Here is a 20,188-nt window from a genome sequence, read left to right as displayed (position 1 = left end):
GGTCGAGTCGATTGAGGGGTAGTTATCACTCAGTCAAGGCCAAGCCCCAGTCTATTCTTGCTTAAAATGCCCAGCCTCATCGGGGGCCGTTTGGAGGATTTCAAACCATCTCGTCGGCCCAATCTCACCCACCCGCGCGACCTGAAGCGTAGAGCGGGGATGCGGAGGAGGGGTCCATCGGGAAACATGCCAGTCGACGATGTTCATTTGGTCTAAACCGAAAGTCTGGGCGCTGACATGCAGCGTGGATCGCGTGGGTTTAGGGCGCCATTGGCCCAAGGGCTGTTGAATTTGGTTGCCTGGTGCGGTCCGTCTGCCGGTTGTGCGGGGCAGGGCTGAGCAGGCGAAGGATGATTCCGTCTTGGGATACAAGAAGTTTGCGAAACGAGCAAAGTAAGGAAGTAAAAAGTTGAGAAGTCTGGCGGGCTTTGAGATGGAAGGCTCGAAGGGTCTAAGTCCCTTCTAAGATGTAAACGGAGGGGAAAGGGCGACCTGCGAGCACAAATCTGCTTGCGTCGTGTAAGGATTACCGTAGATACCGTTCGCATTACCGTAACTTACGTCTTGAATTGTCTCAAATTTTAGTGGGCCCGAGTTTGTCTAGGTGACGCGTCTGCTCGCATTTCTTCCCAAACTTATAAGCACACCGCAATGTGAACAGTAAACTTTCCCGATAACCTTCCCCTTCTGCCCCCCGGCCCATTTGTTTTTGGCCATGGTACGCACGCTGGGCGCCGGCTTCCACCTCGGTAGCTGGCGGCGATACATCATCGCCGTCGCGCTAGGCCTTTTCGCAGCGGGCTTCTTGTATGCTTCCTTCGACGAGGTTTCCGCGATCGCGCCCTGGCGGCCGACACTCCCAACCATCGCCACGTTCCCCTCAGCACCGCTCGCCAAAGCATGCGATGGCATCCAATCTGCGCCCGCCAACAAGAACAGCGCAGCGACGAACGCCGACCCCAACGCCCCGATCCCGAACATCGTGCACTACATCTGGCTGCTGGCCGACCCAACCAAGTTCTCGCTGAGCTTCAAGGTCTTCATCAGTGTCTACTCGTCCCACCTCTTCCTCCACCCCGACCGCATCTACTTCCATACCGACGTGTCCAAGGAGCTATGGGAGACCTCCAAGCAGTCGGGCGACCTCTGGACGAAGCGCATCCTCAACATCCCCGGCGTAACGCCCAAGTTCATCGAGAACCCGCGGGTAACATCTAAGGGCCAAGAAATTGACACCTTTGGCGCCAAATCCGACTTCATCCGCGCCGATGCACTGGGTGAATATGGAGGCATGTACCTCGACGTGGACGCGATCCCCTTGCGCGACGTCGCGCCACTCCGAAACGCCGGCTTCGCCAACGTCGTCGGCGGCGCCGTGGTTCTCCGCACGAAGTACTCCGGATTTGTCAACACCGGCGTATGGCTATCCCGTCCGCACTCAAATCTTGTAGAGATCTTTGGCCGCGCCATGGACGCCTTCTACAACGGCGTCTGGGCCATCAGCGTCGACATCCTCACCGACCTCTCCTTCCGCCTGCACGCGATTCCAGGCGAGGTGCTGATCATGCACCCCAAGGCGTTCGCGCCGACCTCGTTCGAGGTGGAAGACCAGGAACGCCTGTTCCGGCCGCACCCAGGGTCGGCGGGTGCGAACGGGGCTATAACCGGAGTGAAGACGGAGTCACTGGGGACGACGTGTGAGGATGCGCTCGCGTGGCTGGCCGAGCGCGAGCAGCATCATCTGCCGGGCCGGCCCCACACCGAGGGTTGGGAGATGGACTTTTCGGCCACGTACGTGTTGCACGCCTTTGACGACGACGCGGATCGTGTTCGCGGGTGGGATGGGAAGATTACGCTGCAGTACGTGTTGGCGCAGCAGAGCAACTACGCACGAGCAGTGTACCCCGCTGTGAAGCATGCCATTGACGAGGGGATCATCACGAAAGAGGAGACGGTTTAATGAAAACGGACAGGTTACGGAGAACTCCGAAAAGGAGAGGGTAATGAAGCGGAAAATAGGCACTGTGAGCGATACATTGGGATACGACATTATTTTAGTACCCATACCTTAATGACTTTTGGATGAGCTTTAGACTATCTAGGGATCGAACGGGCGCACGCAATGAGGAGTTGGCACCGGGAATACGCGACACTCATGTCTTGGAATGCGCGAATCGGGAGTTTAATTAGTTAGTTCCTCGGAGAATACATCCGCGGACAAGACGGAAACAACACGGCCAGAGCGGTCGGAGATTTATTTTAACCGGAATGCACGAGATCACGGAATGGAACAACAAACGGTCGTAACCGGGACGGGAATCAGATGATAGGCGCCTCGTTGACGGCAACTGTACACCCTTATATACAGAAGAATAAAACATTTAATGTTCAGAGAATTGACAATCGCGGCGCAATGCTGCTTGCTTCCATGTTTGCATTCTGACACACATTCCCACCGACCTCCCATTTTCTTCCAGCCTTCACTCTGTTCCGTGGGCCATCATAGGCTATGACAGTTTACGAAGACAGAAGCTGGACGATGGCGTCGTAGTTGGCCTTGGGGCTGTAGTTGCTGTCAAAGAGAAGGGGGTTGCCCTGGGGACGCCACGAGTCCTGCATATGTGTGTTAGCCGTTATCCTTCTTCAGTAAGTTCGGGTAAGTTAACTTACAGGGTCGCGCACACCCCAGACGGTGATACCAACGCACTTCTCCTCGTCCAAGCAGCCCTGGGTAACAGCAGTGTAGTCGTTGGTGTTATCACCCTGGATATCCAGCTCAGTAACAGCAACCTCGCTCACACCCGACGCAGCAAGCGCCTTGATAGCGCCAGCGAGCCCAGAGCCCTGGCCGGACTGCAGATGGCCCTGGGTGCCGATACCGTCGATGGGAGTGCCGGCGGCCAGCCACTTCTTGACGTGGTCGACCATGCCCGTCGTCAGCTTGGCCGCGCTGGCGCTGTCCAGGTTGTAGTCGTTGATGTACAACTTGGCGTTGGCGTCGGCTGCGCGGGCCGCGTTGAAGGCGATCGCGACGAAGTCCTCGCCGAGGACGTTGGAGAAGACGGACTGGCGGAGGGAGCCGTCTTCGTTGAACATCTCGTTGATCACGTCCTAGTGGTGGCGTTAGTGAAGTTGTTTCTCCGGTGTTGTTTTGTTTTAGGGAGGGTCCAGGGGCAACATACATAGCCGTAGATCTTGCCCTGGTAGCGAGTCATGACGGTGGTGATGTGCTCCTCAATGGCAGTGGTGAGCGTTGCCTTGTCGTTGATCTGCGACACCCAGCCGGCGAGCTGGGAGTGCCAGACAAAAGTGTGGCCGCGGATGGTGATGTTGCGCTCAGTGGCCCAGTTGACGAGGTAGTCGGCCTGGCCCCAGTTGTACTGGCCCTGGCTGGGGTTGATGCTCTCCCACTTCATGCTGTTCTCGGGGGTGACCTGGCCGAAGTTGGCCTCGATGATGGCCGCGTTCTGGCCCGTCGTGAGGCGGCCCTGATCGGCGCAAGTACCGAAGTAGTGCTTGCCCTTGGCCTGGAACAGCGTGTTGACGCTCTGCTCCGCCTGGCGGCTTTCCACCGTCGGCGCAGCGGCCACCGCGAGGGGCGCCAAAGCAAAGAGACCGGCCTTCATGATGGTTGTTGTGGTGTGGTCGTGGTGTTGGGAAACGCTGGGATGAGTGCTGTGAAGGACGAGACGGCTTCAAGGACTCTTGCGTGTCTACCGAGACTCCAAAGAAAAACAAAACCGATTCCCCGGAAAGACCGCGGGAGGGATCGTCATAAATACCTGGACGAGGTGGACCGTGAGCTAGCCAAGGCCTCACAACCTAGGTCCTATGTAACCACCAAACATCCCCCCCATCTTCTCATCGAAACGCCCAGAATTCTACCCTTCACCTCCCCCCGGACCGCAATCTATTCACAGCCGCCCCAGTCAACTGTCGAACCGCTCATCCATGATCTCAAATCCACAGCAATCCAGAGCACCGCGCCGTGATCTATCCACCCCAAGTTCCGGCCCGCATACGGGATTCCCGTGTGTGTGTGTGCGCTTGTCCCCCCAAAAACCCGACCCCAGTTCCACACCCCCCCTTGTCCCTTGTACCTGATGATCCGCGTCACTCCTTTCCTCTTCGGCGCCGACCCGGAATCTTCGACACGGCGCCTAATCCGGCAATCCTTCGGCACCTGGTTCCCTGAATGCGGGGCGGACATCAACGCCAAGCGCGCGCTCAACTCAACTGGTTAAAAAATACCTTGTTGTCGTCCATTTTCCATAATTCCATTCATGCTCAAGATGCCTTCCATCGCCTTGGCATACGCAACTACCACCCCGGGCCGGCTTTTGCAGCGTCCCTCTCACTTGCCGCAGAGTTTAGCCGCACCGCCCGACGGAAAACGGCTAATAAAGGGGGAAGAGGATCATCGCGGTTTTTTACCAGATTCTTACCTTTACGATGCTGCTTTGCCTTCTTGGCTTGTTTCGTGTTCTTCTTATTTTCCAGCGAACAAAACAAACCGCTGTTCCCCACAGAGACCGAGTCGGGGATTTCCCACAGATCATGCCCGGGACTTGGGCTTCATAAACACACAATTGGTGCGCGTGCCGAAAAAAGGTTCCGGGTGAGCCAATTGGTGGAAGAATGAACGGCCCACGTGGGTGCCGTTGTTCATCTTTCGTGATATGATCTGCAGTTCACGTACCTACATAGTATGTATGTGGAATATATCCTCTTTTGCTTGACGGTAGGTAGCTAAAGACGGTTTTCGTGGCCGCTCAACCAACCGCGGTGATAGTCTAGTCCTTAAGACATCTCCACGATATGTCAAGCGAGGGGAACCTAAAACATGGCCGTGGTGCCAACAATTATCTAATATCTCCTGCGACACTCGAACGATAGCCGAGTCCATCGTCTTGGGAATGTTATGTCGTTTGCCTCGAGAAGAATGGCTCCCGAATCGAGCACTCAATCGCCTTAGGCCTGTTGTAAAAGGACGGTCGGCCGATGCATATGAAGCATGTAAACGGAATTGTGCTTCCCGAACCATACGAAGCTTTCTCCATGGTTCGCATTGTTTGTAGCCCTCGTATTACTAAAGATGCAATATAGCGGCCGTCCCTTCTCCAATCCCCAGAAAGGGTACTTTATGGTCCTCATAAATCGTATTCTGGAGCGGACGCCCACTTTACAAAATCAAATCAACACTGGCAGTGGCTTGTTCAACCCGGGTATCGGTCGCCGGCCGGACGGATGGAAAGAAGCTTCGCCAATGCCTTCGTCGCCCATTATTGCGTCCTGCAGCCTCGCTCGTTGAGGTTAAACCACCTGTCGATCATTTTGCGAGATTGGGAGCAATATATCTCGCCGGCTGAACATAGGACCCTCGTTCGTCAATGTAGACCGCGCCCAGCCGGGACAAGAAAGAGCTGCTTCCTAAGCTTCCCTAGATTCCCCAGATTCCAAGAAGCTCTTCGATGCCCAGAGATCAATATTCAGCCCGGTTTGAATAACAAGATTTCTTGGCAGAGAAGTCAGGCAGACTTCAAATAATTACTTATCAACCAAAAACCTGGAACGCCCAAGATGCATTCGTGAACTTAGAATAATACACGTAGACTACATACCGCATCAAATCATTCATCTCCTGACGTTCATTTCGACAAAAATGCCTGGAACGCCTTCTGGTCAATGACCACGTTGCCGACCGCTCGCAGACGCTTACGGCCCTCCTTTTGCTTCTCCAGCAGCTTACGACGGCGCGAAATATCACTCGCGTGCAGCTTGGCCAGCACGTCCTTGCGGAACGGCTTAATGGTCTCACGGGCGACAATGCGTTTGCCCACGGCCGCCTGGATGATGACCTCTGTAAGGCTTGTTAGCAACCTGTTGTTCCCATACCCACAAGTAGGGTAGCACAAATCCTAGTCAGGAAAGAGGGGAACATACCAAACATCTGTCTCTGCACATGCTCCTTGAACTTAGTCACCCACTGCCTGCCCAACCGATCGACCTGGCTGTGATGCACCACGCGCGCAATGGCATCCACGGGCTCCTTGTTCACCAGCAAATTCATCTTCACCAACCGGCTAAGCCGCCACCCAGCATCCTCATAATCCAGCGTCGCATATCCTTTCGTGGCGCCCTTCAGCTTCCCAAACAAGTCATCCACCAGACACGACATGGGCAGCTCATACTTGAGCATGACCTGATCCGTGGCGTGGAAAAACTCAAGCTTCTTGTGTTCGCCGCGGGCCTCGGCGCACACTTCCATGACGCGGCCCAGGTATTCCTGCGGCATGGTGATGGTGGCGTTGACGTAGAACTCGTAGATCTCGGCGCGGCGCATGCGCACATCTTCGCCCTCGGGGAACTGCGCCGGGTTGGTGATGATGGTTTCGGACTCGGCGCTGCCGTCTTTGGTGTTGTTCCACACGATGCGGATCGGCACGGCGGGTTCGGTGATGATCACGTCGGCGCCGTGTTCTTGGCGCAGCCGGTCCTGGAAGACGGAGCAGTGCAGACTGCCGAGGAACCCGAGACGCCAGCCCGCGCCGAGCGCTTCGGAGAAGTCCTTTTGGATGGTCACGCTGCGGTCGTTGAGCACCAGCTGCTTGATGCTGTCCTCCAGCTTAGTGTAATCCGTTTGATCCGTCGGGAACGCCGCGACGAAAACCATCGGTTTCGGCTCCTCGAACCCCGGGTACGGCGCAACAATCCTCTCGGAACCAACCTTTGTAAATGTATCCCCAAGTTTGGCATCCTGGATTTTCTTCATCCCAGGGTTGAAAAACATGTACCCAACCTGCCCAGCCCTCAACAACCTCTGTGGCACCTGGTTGGGGTACTGTATCCCGACCTCGCCCACGGTATACTCCTGCCCAGTACCCAGACTCACCAACTTATCCCCCGGCTTAACCGTCCCATCAAACACCCTCACCAACAACACCACCCCCTTAAACGTATCATACCACGAATCCACCAACAAAATCTTCAACGGCCCATTCAAATTCCCCTCCGGCGCCGGGACATGCTCCAGCACCGCCGGCAAAATATCCCCCACCCCCAACCCCGTCTTCGCGCTCACCTGCACCGCAAACGACGTATCCAACTCAAACACGCTCCGCAACTGCTCCAGCGCGCGATCCACATCCGCCGTCGGCAAATCAATCTTGTTCACCACCGGCACCAGCGACAGGCCCTGCGCAAATGCCAGATAAAAGTTTGCCACCGTCTGCGCTTGCACACCCTGCGAGGCGTCGACGAGCAGTAGGGCGCCGCCGCAAGAGGCATAGGAGCGGGTGACTTCGGCGCGGAAGTCGACGTGGCCGGGTGTGTCGACTAAGTGGAGGAGGTAGTCGAGGCCGTCGCGCGGGGAACGGTAGAGCATGGTGCAGGTTTGGGCTTTGACGGTGATGCCGCGTTCGCGTTCGACGTCGAGTTTATCCTGCCCGAGGAGAGGGATAACATCACATGTTAGTCGTGTGGTTGACTCCTTAACACCCTGAGGGACACAGAGAGAATGCACAGAGCAAGAGAGAGAGAGGCAAGACGCACCAAAATCTGCTTATTCGCCTCACTCGCCGAGATCGTCCCGGTAAACTCCAGCAGCCTATCACTCAACGTGCTCTTCCCATGATCAATATGCGCGACAATGCAAAAGTTGCGGTACCGCTCGAGGGGAATAGCCTCGATGCGCTTCTCAACTTCGGCGGCGCGGCGCTGTTCGGGTCCGTCTTTGGAAGAGGCTACGGAGCGACGTTGAGAGCGTAACGCGGTTGGTATGAGGGCAGGTATTGGGACGGTTCCCGGTCTGTTTAGTGTGGGGAGCGGGGTGTTGGTGGTTGTGGTGGTTGATGATATTCTCGGTCGTGACCCGGGAACAAGATATGGTTTGCTGCTCCAGCCCGCCAAAGTCCTCCTACCCGTACTCCTGAGGTTTATACACCCCGTCCCGCTACCTGCGCCCATTCGCAAACATCGCTGTGCGCCCCGCGCAACGGGCGCTAGACGCACACGCTGCAGCCATGGTCCCATCCGTATGTCGCGGCCCGGCACGCCTCACTTCCAATTGAGTCGGTACTATGACATATAATCGGTATCGGCCGAGATTGTGGAGAAAGGGTCGTCGGGTGTTCAGGTGTCTCGTCCTTTTAGTGAAGCTGTCGTCGGTTTGAGGTCGCAAAAAATACCGATCTCGAAGCCGCCAAGACCGGTTCATCCCACAACTTTCTTGGTGGGTCCTTCTCTTATCTTATCTCGACCCTTGAAGCATGAACGACCTCTGCAACAACGCGGCAGAGAGCATGAAGAGGGACAGTCAGTCTTCGATATTGATCAGTCGACAGTGGAAATTAATATAGACACAGTATGGAAGCTATATACAGCCTTCAAGCAACGAATGAGCGCCATCTTATCCAGCCATTTCCACAATTTCCGGCATTCTGCCTTCTTATACAGCGAGTTGATAATGAAACAGGTCCATCCATCCTTCCAACCGTCTGGATGGAAGCACGTTCTGTCCAGTCCCTCTCCATGCTTTACCACCAAGCCCCGACATTTCCATCGTACAATTAGCCAAACCGCCATATACACCGGGCAGCCATTTCCGATGGTAAGCCATGCCCTCCTTCCCTGTCATGAGAGTCGTTCATGAACCCATTCCTAACCAAAATAATCGTCTGCCATCCATCCTTTAATATTGTTGTCCGAGCAATCCATACTCCTCCTCTTTTTCCATTTCATATTCCCTATGCCATACTTCATCAAAATCCAAGCTCCGAAACCCATCCTCCGTCCAAAATTCCCTAGTGTATCATACTAAAAGGCGCCGTCCGGGAGAAAGCAATCACGGCAAACTCAGCCACGAACAACAGTAAGCGGCTGCAAGAACGATACCATAGCAACGATGGATCAAGTCAAGACCCATTCAGTCCCGCGCTTCACAAACTTGTCCAGCAGCATCGTCAAGTCCGACAACGCAAAGCGGCAGACATAAAATGCAAAGAATTCCGCCGCATGGCGCGTGCATAGTTCGAGGCCGACCTGTGTCTTGTCGGCGTGCCGCAGTCCGGGATCGTCAACTTGTCGCGCAATTTGGTCTGTACAAAAGTGAGATCGTCAGCAATGCAGTTCTTCTTTAAGCCATATCCCCGAGGACAATGCGAAGAGAACAGGGAATCGGAGGGAGGTACATACCAACAGTCTGCGCCGCATCAAACAATCTCGCCAACGACGCCATATAATTCGCGTTCGGCCCGGCAAACGACACGCTCCCAATATCCCGCTTCGTCGGTCGACTCGTAGGGTTCATAGTCATCGGGAGACTAGCCAGCGCCATATCCTTCGCTGCCCCGTCGGCCAGATTGGTCGAGCTCAACCCTGCGCCCGCCAAACCACCCGCGGCTCCACGACCGCCGTGAGTTAAACCAGGCAAATTCGCCGAGGAGTTCTTGCTCCGCAACCTGCGCCAGGAAAAGGTACTGGCCTTCCCCGCAACACTCGCAGACCGGGGCATAGACGCCGCGTCCGCGGCTGCATCGGCCGCGCCGGCATCCTTAAACATACTACTCGCCGCCTGTACGCCAACTTCATTGCCTAGCTTCCGTGTGAGTGTGGCTTGCACTTGCTCCAGCACGCCCTCGAGCGCCTGCATCTCCTCGAGCACCGCGTCCGCGTCGCAAGTATCTACGCGGCCCAGTCGTTGCAGCGCAGCCGTCAATAAATCGCAGTTGGCAATCTTGTCCTCCAGCCCCTTGAGCTTGACACCCTTGACCCCCCAGACATCGCGCGGAACAAAGAGCTTGTTACTGATGTATCCACCGCGCGGGTGGCATAGTGTCTGGTAAAGCGCGCGCATGAGCCAGAAGGGGCGGAGCATGAATTCGTTGGGGCAGGGTTCGAGCGGGGCCGGAGCGTCAAGGGTGAGGGGGTTTGGCGAACCAGGTTCGTCAGCGGAGTGGAAGTGGTTTTCGAAAAGATGCAGCCCTGAGGTGGTCGTGCTGTTGGCCCGGTCCTTGCCAACGAACCCTGGGGGCAGCGAGGGGACGGCGGGAAGACGGGAGCCGAAATGGTTGCTGACCGGGGTTGCGGGAGAGTGATCGGAAGTTTCATCGAGATGAGAGATCGAGAGGTTGCGAGTCTTGAGACTTTTCAGGCTTGACGCGGAAAAGTTCTTGCGTAAGTTTGGCGCGCGCACAACGGAAGGGGTACCGACGCGGGGGTATTCCTCGTGGGAGAAGGCCATTGGGGGCAGTGGCTCGTCTGGCTCTTCATCAAGCGTCCCGGGAATCGGTGAAGGCCCAGCCCTGGCTGAGAAAGGACCAGCAATACGATTAGAGCCCGCAGAAAGAGCCTGGCGTTGTTGCACAATATAACTACCAGCCTTGGACTGCGACGGAATAGCAGGTCCAGCCGTCGCGGGGGCTGCAGGCGCAAGCTTGTTCGTCTCAATCTTCAGTTCCTTCGGGTTCTGGCCGGACAGTCGCCGATTTCGAACGCTTTGGCTCGACGTCTGGGATCCGGCCGAGGTTGGCTGGGGCGGTAGTGGAGCCGCCGCGTGAGGTGGTAGCGCGGGCAACGGGCCGGACGGGCGGGGTAGACTGTTGTCCTCGCTGACCGGCGTCAGGACCGTCGTCGCCGTGGGTGGGTTCGACCCCGTCGAGCTGTGCCAGGTTCGCCCCGTCATCCCGCTCGAGTCTGACTCTCGTGGTACAGCTTGGGTTGGTTGCGCGCCGAACGCAAAGTCTTCAATCGCATTGCCCAGTCCCATCTCTTCCAGTAGTCGTTCCTCCTCTTCCGAATCATTGTCTTCCCCGGGCCCTTCCTCACCTTCATTTTGTCTGCGGTACGCTTCATCTTCCAACTGTTGTTGTAGTCGTAACCTTTGCTCACGCTCGTTCGCCAGCTCCAGCGCTTCCCTCTCTGACTCGCGTACTAGTTCCCGGGCCATTTCCACCCTTCGTAGTGTATTGGCAATGGGATCGGTCTGAGGGTCGCCATAAGGTTGCCGGCTCACGTGCGATTCCGGTTCATATCCGTCGTCGTAGGCGGCTTCAATCGCATCATCCAGGGCAGCATCAAACTCAGCTTCTGTGGCGCCACTTGCGGCTCGTATTTGTCTCCTTCTCACTCGCGATGATGACCGTGAATGAACCGACGCGACGCTCGAGTGTTCAGATTCATCGATCGGGTCGAGCCAGGAGACAGATTCGTGACTGTTGATCCGGCGATGGCCACCTGCAGGGGCCTGCGGCGCTAACTGGTTGCTTGGTGCTGGCGGTTGTGGTGGTGGTCGGTGAGGAATCCCGTGCTCAATTTGCTGTGGCGGAAACTCGGTTGGTGAGAACGCACGCCGAGGCGATAGAGGCGGTGGCACGTACGCGCCGTCCATGGTTGGTGGGCGCAAGTTCGAACCGTTGTACCTAGCTCTTGAAAATGCAGACTGTAAAGAATACTGTTGTGTTAAATACGAAGAAGGGCCTTCCCTTACGCCATCTCCAGGGATTGGTGAAGCACGCGAAGGTGGTGGTGGGGGTCTCGTGGGTTCGGGCAAATAAGTGTTCGGTTGTGTATCGTGATCGTTGTCTTGGTAAGGGGTTCTTGTTGATATTCCTGTCCCTGTAGCTGTAAACGGTCGCGAGTAATCGTCGTCAAATTCCTCTCCACGTAACATTTCAAGGTCATTGCTTTCAGGGCGTAGGGGCAACGCCTTGCCTTCGGGTTCCATGTCTACGAGCTGCTCGTCAAGCTCCATGACCCGGCCGAGGTAGGTTTCATGCTGGAAATGGTTAGCGAAACAATCAAGATTCCTCAATGCCACGCGCAAATGACAAAACGGAAGTACTGCCTTAACGTACGATAGCTTCGAGTTTCCTGCGATCCTCTTCTCCAGAAGTCCGCAGGAGTACCTGGTGTAGTACAGCGCATGCCTCGGAATAGGCTCGTCTGGCCCCCTCGAAGTTTTGCGCATTATCTAGCTGGACGGCGGTGTTTGCTTTTTGGAGAGCTTTCGACAACATGGCCTTTTGCGACAGCGGTCTTCCCTGGCGGTCCCGCTCCCTGCTGTCGCGATCCCTCTCCCGACTTCTCGATGATGCGGTGGTGTCTGCGCTGCCGTTTGCGCCCGTGGAGCGACTCCGCGAGTGGCCCCCGGCCTGACCATTTTGTGTGTACGGCATGCTGGGCCGCTGTCCGGGGGCGTCGTGCGCCTGGGCTCCTATGTGAGCCCCGTAGAAGGATGATAGTGACCCACTCTCTTGCTCCGGACCTGGCCGATCATCCCCAACCTCCAGGGTGTTCCCGTTCGGCGCGCGGCGCTGGTCGTTCCCCGTTTGTTCTGGAGAAAGCCGTCCTAGCAGCTCAGCCTCGAGCACCTCATGCTCCAGCGAGGGGCCGGTCGAGATATGGGGCAACCGTTGCAAAGGCGGAACGGCTGGGGCCGATGGCGATTCGGCGCGGCTGCGGTTTTGGACGGACGAGCGCGGGGAACCTCCCGGCGTGGATGGTTGCCGCCTATGCAATCTCCTCCCGGGCGAATGGAAGGCTACCCCAAGAATGTCCGCGCTAACACGGCGGGTGAAGTCGGCAAGATTGGACGCCCGACTCGAGGCTGTCGAGGCCGACCAGCGGTTCAGGTTCCGAAAGGTGTCGCTTAGGCCACCAGTGCTGCTTGACCGTGAATGCCCCCTCCTCTGTCGCGAGTCTCCTCTCGTCAAATCTGGGATCCTGGGAGCCGGCCGCGGGTCATTGAACGGGTCGCGGAGTTCGGGCGCGCCAACGCCGTATGGAGCACCCGGATCCGCGGTGATTCTCGCGGCTGGGAGCAGAGACGAAGTGCGTGGGGGGTTGCTAGTGGCCAACGAGGAGGACCGCGGCGGGTTTGAGGGAATAATGGAGGCAGAGGGCGTAGCACGGTGGAAGGCGAAGATCGAGGGTCGATGCTCGGAGTCCGCAGGGGGATTCCTCCCAATATTGCGGTTCGTAGTGCTTGTCTGCTGGGCGTTATATCCGTCGTCGAGGCCAAAGAGACTCCTCGAGGCTAGGATCGTGTTCGTCGGATCTGTTCGGCCTCTGCTGGGAGGACGTCGTCGGGATCGGGGAGACGGCGACGTGCGGGATCCGGGAGCCGCGTAGGTAGTCGGGGCCTGCGGAGGGAAGGCCGGCGGCGGCGAGTGCGAGAAAATGTCGTCGGACGGGGGGATCGAAGTGGCGGGGCGGGATGAGAACATTGCGGGAGTGTGTCAATGACGGGCAACCCCCTGGAGAAGCGTCTCCAATTGTTCCAATGGCTCCAACGGGCTCCAATGGCTCCAATTGCGCGCTGCTCGACGGCTCCTCTTCACGGCAGGAAAGCCAGAACCAGGGGAAACCGAGACAAGGTGCAGGCCGTTCGTGTGACTGGAGACCGCGGGCTTGCTCCGTGGGCGTGTGTGTGGGCGACGGGGCGTCCGCCGTCGGGGCGTGGGCGTCGGCAGGCACTGGAGCAAACCTGGAGCACCTGGAGCGCCTGGAGCAGGGAGCAGGGCAATCAGCCGAGCGTGTGTGATGATCGCTTCCCGCCTTGCTGTTGGCTCGCGTTGCCCGCTGCAGCACTAGCTCGCGCCCGATCCGCCGGCTGCCCCAATAATTTCCCCACTACGAGGGCCAGCGTCGTCTTCGTTTGGCTGGTGCGGTGTTGCGATGGGTCAATGGCGATGATGCGCTGCAGTTGTTGGGGCAGGATCTTGAGTTTTGTCCGTTTTGCCGTTTTCCCTTTTTATCGCTGTTCCATCCGACTTTCTCGATTTCTCGGGCGGGGATTTCCCCAACGGTATCGTCAAATCCTGAAAAGAACCATCAGGGGGCTGACAACTTCAATCCCGCCAGGAGAGGCGAGGGCGGCGAGTCGGGGAATCACGATGGCAGATTCGGAATCGGCCTGGTTAGCACATCACGGCGGGTTTTTACTGGCCCGAGTGGTCGCTGGGCAAGTCGTCAAATCGGGTGTCTCGCAGAATCGCTGCAGAAGCTTGGGGCACCAGTGGAGCGCTGTGGGTTTTGGAGGGGCGCGAAGAAAAGGGGCAAGCGCGACGGAGGGCCTGGCTTCGTGCCTGGCAAGCCTGGGCCCGGGGCTTCGGTTCCTTCTTGTGCTCCCAACTGCACGCAACTCGAGTCAGTTCTTTTTCCTCCCGAAACTTCTTTCTCCCTTCCACCTCCCGTCCATTTCTTCCATTCTCTGTGTATCATCACGGCTGTGCCTTGCAGCGCCGGCATCGCCGTGCCTGCTGCAACCAGGAGGTGGCACCGAACGCGAACGTTGTCGGGTCACATCGCTCCAACCTTGAAGTCCCCCCAAACATATTTTCAGTGGATGATTTGCAGCCAGTTGTGTGGATGCCCGGATGCCCCTGCTCTTTCTGGAGATTGGCGGCCGCCCACGGCAACATGGGTCCTCGGCCATTCGCTTCCAAGTTCCCCTGAAGCCCTTGACTTGACCACAAGTGACGCACCAGGCTCAGAAATTATCTGTGCTGCCGCCTGCCAAATGCGGTATTTCACATGTGCAGAAACGAATACCCAAGAAACTGCAAAAGGTATTTTGGTCCCTTCGCCAGCCGCCGCTGCACAACGAGAAGCCACGAGGATGGTCGTTCCTGCGGCCCCAAGTTTGTCCTGAGCATCCAAACCCCGTTCCCGTCCAGTATTTGATGAATCGTACTTTCTCGGATCGACCCTGCCGCACACTTGGCCCGATCCGTCGCCTGCAAGGTCCGTCACAGACAGACAATACCGTGTATCTGTCACGTACGTTACTGTTCTTTGCGCACAGTCCAAGCGCGGTCCACAGCTTTTCTTTCCACACTCGGCTTCGGTTTCGGGAGGCTCATCGAATCTGCCAAGCCTAGCATCTTCAGGGGTCTTTGCTCTTTTTGTCATTCCATCCCAACCTGGAAATCGGATGGATGTCCCCATCCTCAAGTCCCAATGCCCTCCTCACAAACCAACTCCAGCCTTGAGGACCGCCGTCGCTTGGTAGTTAACGGGCTATTCAAATCTCAAATCCAGATCACCTCGCCGTTCGGAGTTCCCCCCTTCGACATGAGACAACACCACACATATGCCCGCGGGTGGTGAGGGGCCGCCGCTGCATCCCAGACACGGGTCGTTTCACGCACACATTTGCAGTTGTTGCCAAGCAACTCCAGCAGCCACCCCCAACCCAGAACAGTCACACGCAGAGAGAGCTCTGGACCTTGAAGGTTGTCTGTCCCGAACCGTCAGATGTCTTGAAACACCACCACACACGACGAAGCGGCCGGATACAAAACGTCCGGTTAACGTTCAGAATACCCTCATAGCGAGAGTATGTTGCAGAACACTTGACGTTAAATGGCAGCCAAAAGGCCCAAACGTCAAAGCGGCCTCCGTCCTGATTGTCCATGCCGACGAGTCCACCACCTCCAGAAGAAACGCCACTTATTAACGTCATCCATTGCTCACCCATGGTCCGCTTTCCACATCCCGTCCCACCTGAAAAGATCATTCAACACATAACCGCGACCGAACCCCCATGTAGCTTCTGCCATTCCGGAGCCAGCCTCGCCCGCGTGGGGGCCGCAACAAAAGACAAACCAAAGACCACGTGCTGATCTGACGTCAAGGTTTGAAAGACAAGCTTCTGAAAGACATCCCGCAGAACACTCGGTCAAGCTTGGAGATTTTTGCCGCTGTTTTGCCCTCTTGCAGGCCGCTTTTGAGAAAGACGGTGAAGGTGACACGGAAGTTGGAAGCCAGACCCCAATTTTCTTCCCGCCTCCTCGTCACGCGGGCTCGAGTTCTGCCCCTCTCGCTACGTGATACCAAAGCGCCTCGGGAAGTAAAGTGTGTGTGGACAAGCGGGAATGAGAGCGTGTGGTTGGACGAGCGGGCGCCGTACCTGCATATGCTGATCGAGCGGCTCCCTTTCCCCCCTTTCTGTGCTGCATGTGCCGCATTTGGTGCCGCATTCGATTGTAAGGGGTGTTGTGTTTTTGGTCAGCGATATTGCCTAATTAGGGAAGTTGAAAGGGACTCTGGCTACATGATGTTGAAGCCCAAATCCATGGACGTCCAAACGTTCAGCACTAATTATCGCCGGCTAGAGGTACAAAAATACAGTTTCGAGAAGTTGCCTTACGCTCTTTCTTGAGGCAAATTGTATTATGCGATCTCCGTATGTGTACTTGACTAATACCGTCCCTTGAGCTTCCTTTGTTGCGAGCGAGGATTAAAACCCCATCCAAGATCTGTTTACACGTACCGCACTTATTACTCTCATCATGCAAAATGCCCATTTCCCCTTCTTTCTGTTAAGTTTTATTTTTAACACCTGAGCAAGCCCTTCAAACCTCGATCGATGAATTGCATCTGTGTCTTTCGTCCGCGCAAGGACACGGTGGACGCTACGTTCGAAATTGTCCAGACTCGTACTCCCGTGCCCTAGGACCATTCAATTGTAGGTTCTGCTATTCTGTTAGGACAGTCAGACTGCCGGGTGTCTCATCAGCGCGGAATATCAAGCTGAGTGCTCGGCAATTGTGGGAAGAAGCTGACAGGAATGGTGACATCGAGAACCTCGAGTTCGAGTGCCAAAAGTCCACTGATGGGGAGACCTCGTTTTAGGCCAGTAGAAACAAAATCTCGTCACCCAGTCGGTTGGGTCACCAGGGACAAACAAGGCTGGGCGGAAACTAGACTTATATCCACTCCGGAAGCCTACGGCTAACTACATCATGTTCACCAGCGACAATTCTTAAGAAAAGCCCCAAGCCAATGCAACGGAATGTACATAGTAGTTGTCGGATTGCATATTGACCCCACCTCCTTTTGGTCCTTTTTCCCCTTCTAGCTCGCCCCCCCAAACTCAGAAAAACCCCCAGGATCTCCCATCGTACATATACCATTCACCTGGCTCATGCTCGCGGTTCGGTTGCTCGGCCACCTTGAAAATGGAGATGGACTGAGGTTCGCCCTCCCCAAAATAACTCGGCCAAACAAATTTGTCCTCAGCAGCCAGGCGCGTCTCATCAAAGTCGAGATGGCCGAGGTTTTCATTTTTGTAGTCAACCTCAGGATAACCATCGACAAGATTCGCTACAAACTGAAAGTAGACGCGGTTAAGGTGGGAATTTTGCGTGGGTTCCTCGCGTTGCTCGGGTTCGGGTTTCGCCCCTGCGCTTGTGCTTCCTAGCTGTTGTCGCTTGAGTCTGGCCGCATTGACACCCCAAGGATCAGATATATCTCCAATCGTTCGTTTCTGACCGGTTTGTGGCCTTTTCGTGAGGTTGGCTTCGTTATCCACCGCAGACGTAGTCCCGGATTGCCTATTCGTTCCTTGATGGTCCTCTTCGGAATCCTCACCGGACGTGCCGTAATCTGAGTCTTCACCGGGTTCGGACGATCCTTTGGGCTGCGATTTTCTAAACCGCTCGAGCTTTCGGCTCGATTTGGCGAAGATTATGATGCCTTCAAAAAGCCCAAACCGGAATGAGGCTTTTACTCCGTCTGCACTCTTGGATGGGAAGATGTCGATTCTCATCAGATCATGATCTCGGGTTGGGTCGTTAAACTCTCCGTACTCCTTGAGTTTCTCACTATCCCAATGCACAATGTACGACCCGACGAGGTGTTGGATGTCCCATGGATCCCACGGCCGTTGTTGTCGAGCAACAAGATCGCGGTAGGGTTTGCTTCGGCGGTCCCAGCGCGCCTTTGTTTCGGCTTCCTCTCTCGTCTTCATCTGTTGCTCTTCGCATTGTTCTTGGTACAGCCACTCTTCCTCGGCCATCCTCAATCGTTTGATCTCAACCTTAATGTTATTGGCATCCCATCCAATCACGGTGATGTCGTCAAAGCGTTCTGCGAAGAGACCTGGTACAATTTGTTGAAAATAATCGGAGCCGATGGTCTCTTACCTTCGGTGACCACTTCGCCGTTTTTGTCGATGCAAAGGGTCTTCCTCAGGAATAGGTCCAAGTGTAAATTTGCTTCTTCGCTCTGATACCTTGCTTGTGAGTCACAAAACTCGGGAGCCTTGTGAGTTCTGTGGTGATCCTCAAGCCTTGAGAATTCCGTCTCAATGCCCCGCTGAATAGTCCCCTCCCAGCCGACGACAGCTTTGTCCTTGACCAGATGGATGGCTAGGCCAGGGACCGCCCCGACAGCCTTCTTGAGACATTCACGGTGCTCCTCCCACGACGCAGGTGATGCAAAACAGAGCGCTTCCTGGGTTTTGTATTTGTCCGGACGCCCCTGAGCATCTTGGAAGTACTTGGCTATAAAGCGGCGCTCATCCCCCTGAGCCTCGCTAGAAGGATTGTCGCCGATCTCTTGAAAGAGCTGATCCTCAAGGCGTTCGAATGCTTCATTGTACTCATTTTGCAGACGGTCCCGCACGGTAGCAATGGATGGCGCGAGGTCAATGCACTGATGCGAGCGTTAGGTCACAGGTGACGTCGCCGAAGTTACATTCGCCGTGTATCCGAGTCTCTCACCTGTCCATCTTTCCATGCCTTTACCAAAGCTGCCTTGAGGTCGTCGACTCGACCTGTTTTATGGTGGGGAATGCCATACAGATGTAGTTGTGCAAGCAACCATTTTTTGGTTGGCGGTTTCTGGTTCGGTGCAAGGTCACCCGACTTGATGCGGTCGGCGAGCCGATCAGGGGTTTCCCAGGCGATGTCGTCCAGTCTCAGTTCATCCTGACGGTCGGCCTTTGCGGGGCCGTACGTATAAGGTGGGGAGTGAATTGCACTAGGCGTAATTGGGAGCTCGTCGCTCTCCCAACGGAGTTCCCGTGTCGGGAGTGACATTTTCACGGATGAAGTCTGAGGAGCGTGCCGTCCACAAGAGCTCCCATCCTAAGAAAGGGAATAGGGGGCCCGGTGCCCGCTCCTCGTTGTTTTCAGCACGGGCCACAGAGTGGGTAAAGCGGGAAGGTGCCTCTTTGATCTTGGTATCTCAAATCAAACTAGGCCGAATCTTACCTGGCAACTAGAACTACATAAGGTAGGTAGGTTGGTGTAAGAAACATCACATTGCTACCTAGTGCTTGGTTGCAGAAGTGAACGGATTTTATGTCCCCTTTAGCTTTCTGACGGTACATTTTGTACTACTGGTATAGTGGTGATGATCAAGGCAATGGCCCGTTGACCTTAGGCGTTCTTATTTCCCAGTACCTTAATCAGGCCTTGGGTCAATCTTATCAAAGGAAGAACCCACTTTAGAGCTTTCTTTTCATGTCATAACGAGTCTTACTACAGTAATTACAGCTTTTAATAAGACATTCAAGATAGATGTGCGACTCCACCCTCGGGCGTTTTGATGGGAATCACCATGGAAAGAGGTAAAATGTAGGGTCATTAGTAGCTGTACTAGCTTAGGTTCATGCTCATTACAATTATTATCTACGTTGACTATCTAGTACCTCCAAACTATTTGTTTCATCCTAGTTCTTGCTCCTCGTTGTCTATTGATCATAGATAGAGTGTTGATGAAGACTGTCTTTCATCGACCCATCTCCTGGGGCTGGTGTCGATTCAGGAACCTCCCGCTGCTCTTGATCCAGGGAGTGTCAACGGCTATGAGAATTCCAAACTTGCATTGAGGAAATCTGTTATCGCCTAGTTTTTTCTCGATGGCGTAATGCATCATGAACCATGCAGATTCCTTTTTCTCCTCGGATTTCCTCGTTGGACCCACGTCAGATCGCAAGTCACAAACTTGATTTTCTTCACCGCCCCCAGATCTTTGGGGACCGCGACATCATCGAGGGTCATGAAGTAAATGTTGTCAGATTTCTTAGACCAACCGTAAAGCCAGAGCAGAATTTTTTCGGGCTTTTCTTTTTTGTTGACGTGGCAGGAATGCCACAGTAAATTCGCTTTACGACAAGCCGAACAACGCCATAGCGGCGAGGCGCCACCGCGCCAAGGCAGGGCAAAATCGTGCATGTGGTGCAGAACGTGAGCCACACTTCCCTCAATGACTGCAGCTTGATCCAGCTGCATCAATGTTTGGGAGATGTCAGCGGCAAACAAATTCTCGAGCGAGGAAACGTCGCCCTCAAGATTGACATACAGAATGTGATAAAAGCTCGTAGTGGGATCCCGGATGGTAAGAGGCGTGAAGGTCAGCCATGTCTCTTGGGCGTAGCGATCCTTAAGATTTTGAGCTG

General features: G+C 55.4%; 4 protein-coding genes across 4 annotated transcripts; 1 reads left to right on the top strand and 3 right to left on the bottom strand.

The window, feature by feature from the left end:
• Positions 1 to 715: 715 nt before the first annotated feature.
• On the top strand, positions 716 to 1,960 carry C8A04DRAFT_39805 (uncharacterized protein; the record flags this gene model as incomplete). Its single annotated transcript, XM_062784720.1, has 1 exon — positions 716 to 1,960. One exon carries the CDS (start codon positions 716 to 718, stop codon positions 1,958 to 1,960), a length of 1,245 nt encoding a protein of 414 aa, XP_062633958.1.
• A 557-nt stretch (positions 1,961 to 2,517) lies between these two features.
• C8A04DRAFT_31922 (glycoside hydrolase superfamily) lies at positions 2,518 to 3,626 on the bottom strand (the record flags this gene model as incomplete). Its single annotated transcript, XM_062781922.1, has 3 exons — positions 2,518 to 2,613; positions 2,671 to 3,111; positions 3,183 to 3,626. The coding sequence occupies 3 exons, from the start codon at positions 3,624 to 3,626 to the stop codon at positions 2,518 to 2,520; spliced, it is 981 nt and encodes a 326-aa protein (XP_062633957.1).
• A 2,022-nt stretch (positions 3,627 to 5,648) lies between these two features.
• Positions 5,649 to 13,223, bottom strand: C8A04DRAFT_31921 (uncharacterized protein; the record flags this gene model as incomplete). The annotated part of the gene is made up of 6 exons (XM_062781921.1): positions 5,649 to 5,860; positions 5,944 to 7,441; positions 7,552 to 7,716; positions 8,941 to 9,095; positions 9,193 to 11,773; positions 11,853 to 13,223. 6 exons carry the CDS (start codon positions 13,221 to 13,223, stop codon positions 5,649 to 5,651), a joined length of 5,982 nt encoding a protein of 1,993 aa, XP_062633956.1.
• Positions 13,224 to 16,876: 3,653 nt separating this feature from the next.
• C8A04DRAFT_31920 (uncharacterized protein) lies at positions 16,877 to 18,824 on the bottom strand (the record flags this gene model as incomplete). The annotated part of the gene is made up of 3 exons (XM_062781920.1): positions 16,877 to 17,883; positions 17,928 to 18,438; positions 18,507 to 18,824. 3 exons carry the CDS (start codon positions 18,822 to 18,824, stop codon positions 16,877 to 16,879), a joined length of 1,836 nt encoding a protein of 611 aa, XP_062633955.1.
• Between the last annotated feature and the right edge of the window lie 1,364 nt (positions 18,825 to 20,188).

The sequence above is a fragment of the Dichotomopilus funicola genome (assembly GCF_033296635.1).
Source record: "Dichotomopilus funicola strain CBS 141.50 unplaced genomic scaffold C8A04scaffold_75, whole genome shotgun sequence".
In the NCBI taxonomy this organism is placed as follows: Eukaryota; Fungi; Ascomycota; class Sordariomycetes; order Sordariales; family Chaetomiaceae; genus Dichotomopilus; species Dichotomopilus funicola.
The sequence above is the reverse complement of the archived record's forward strand: the minus strand, read 5'-3'. Positions and strand labels throughout refer to the sequence as shown.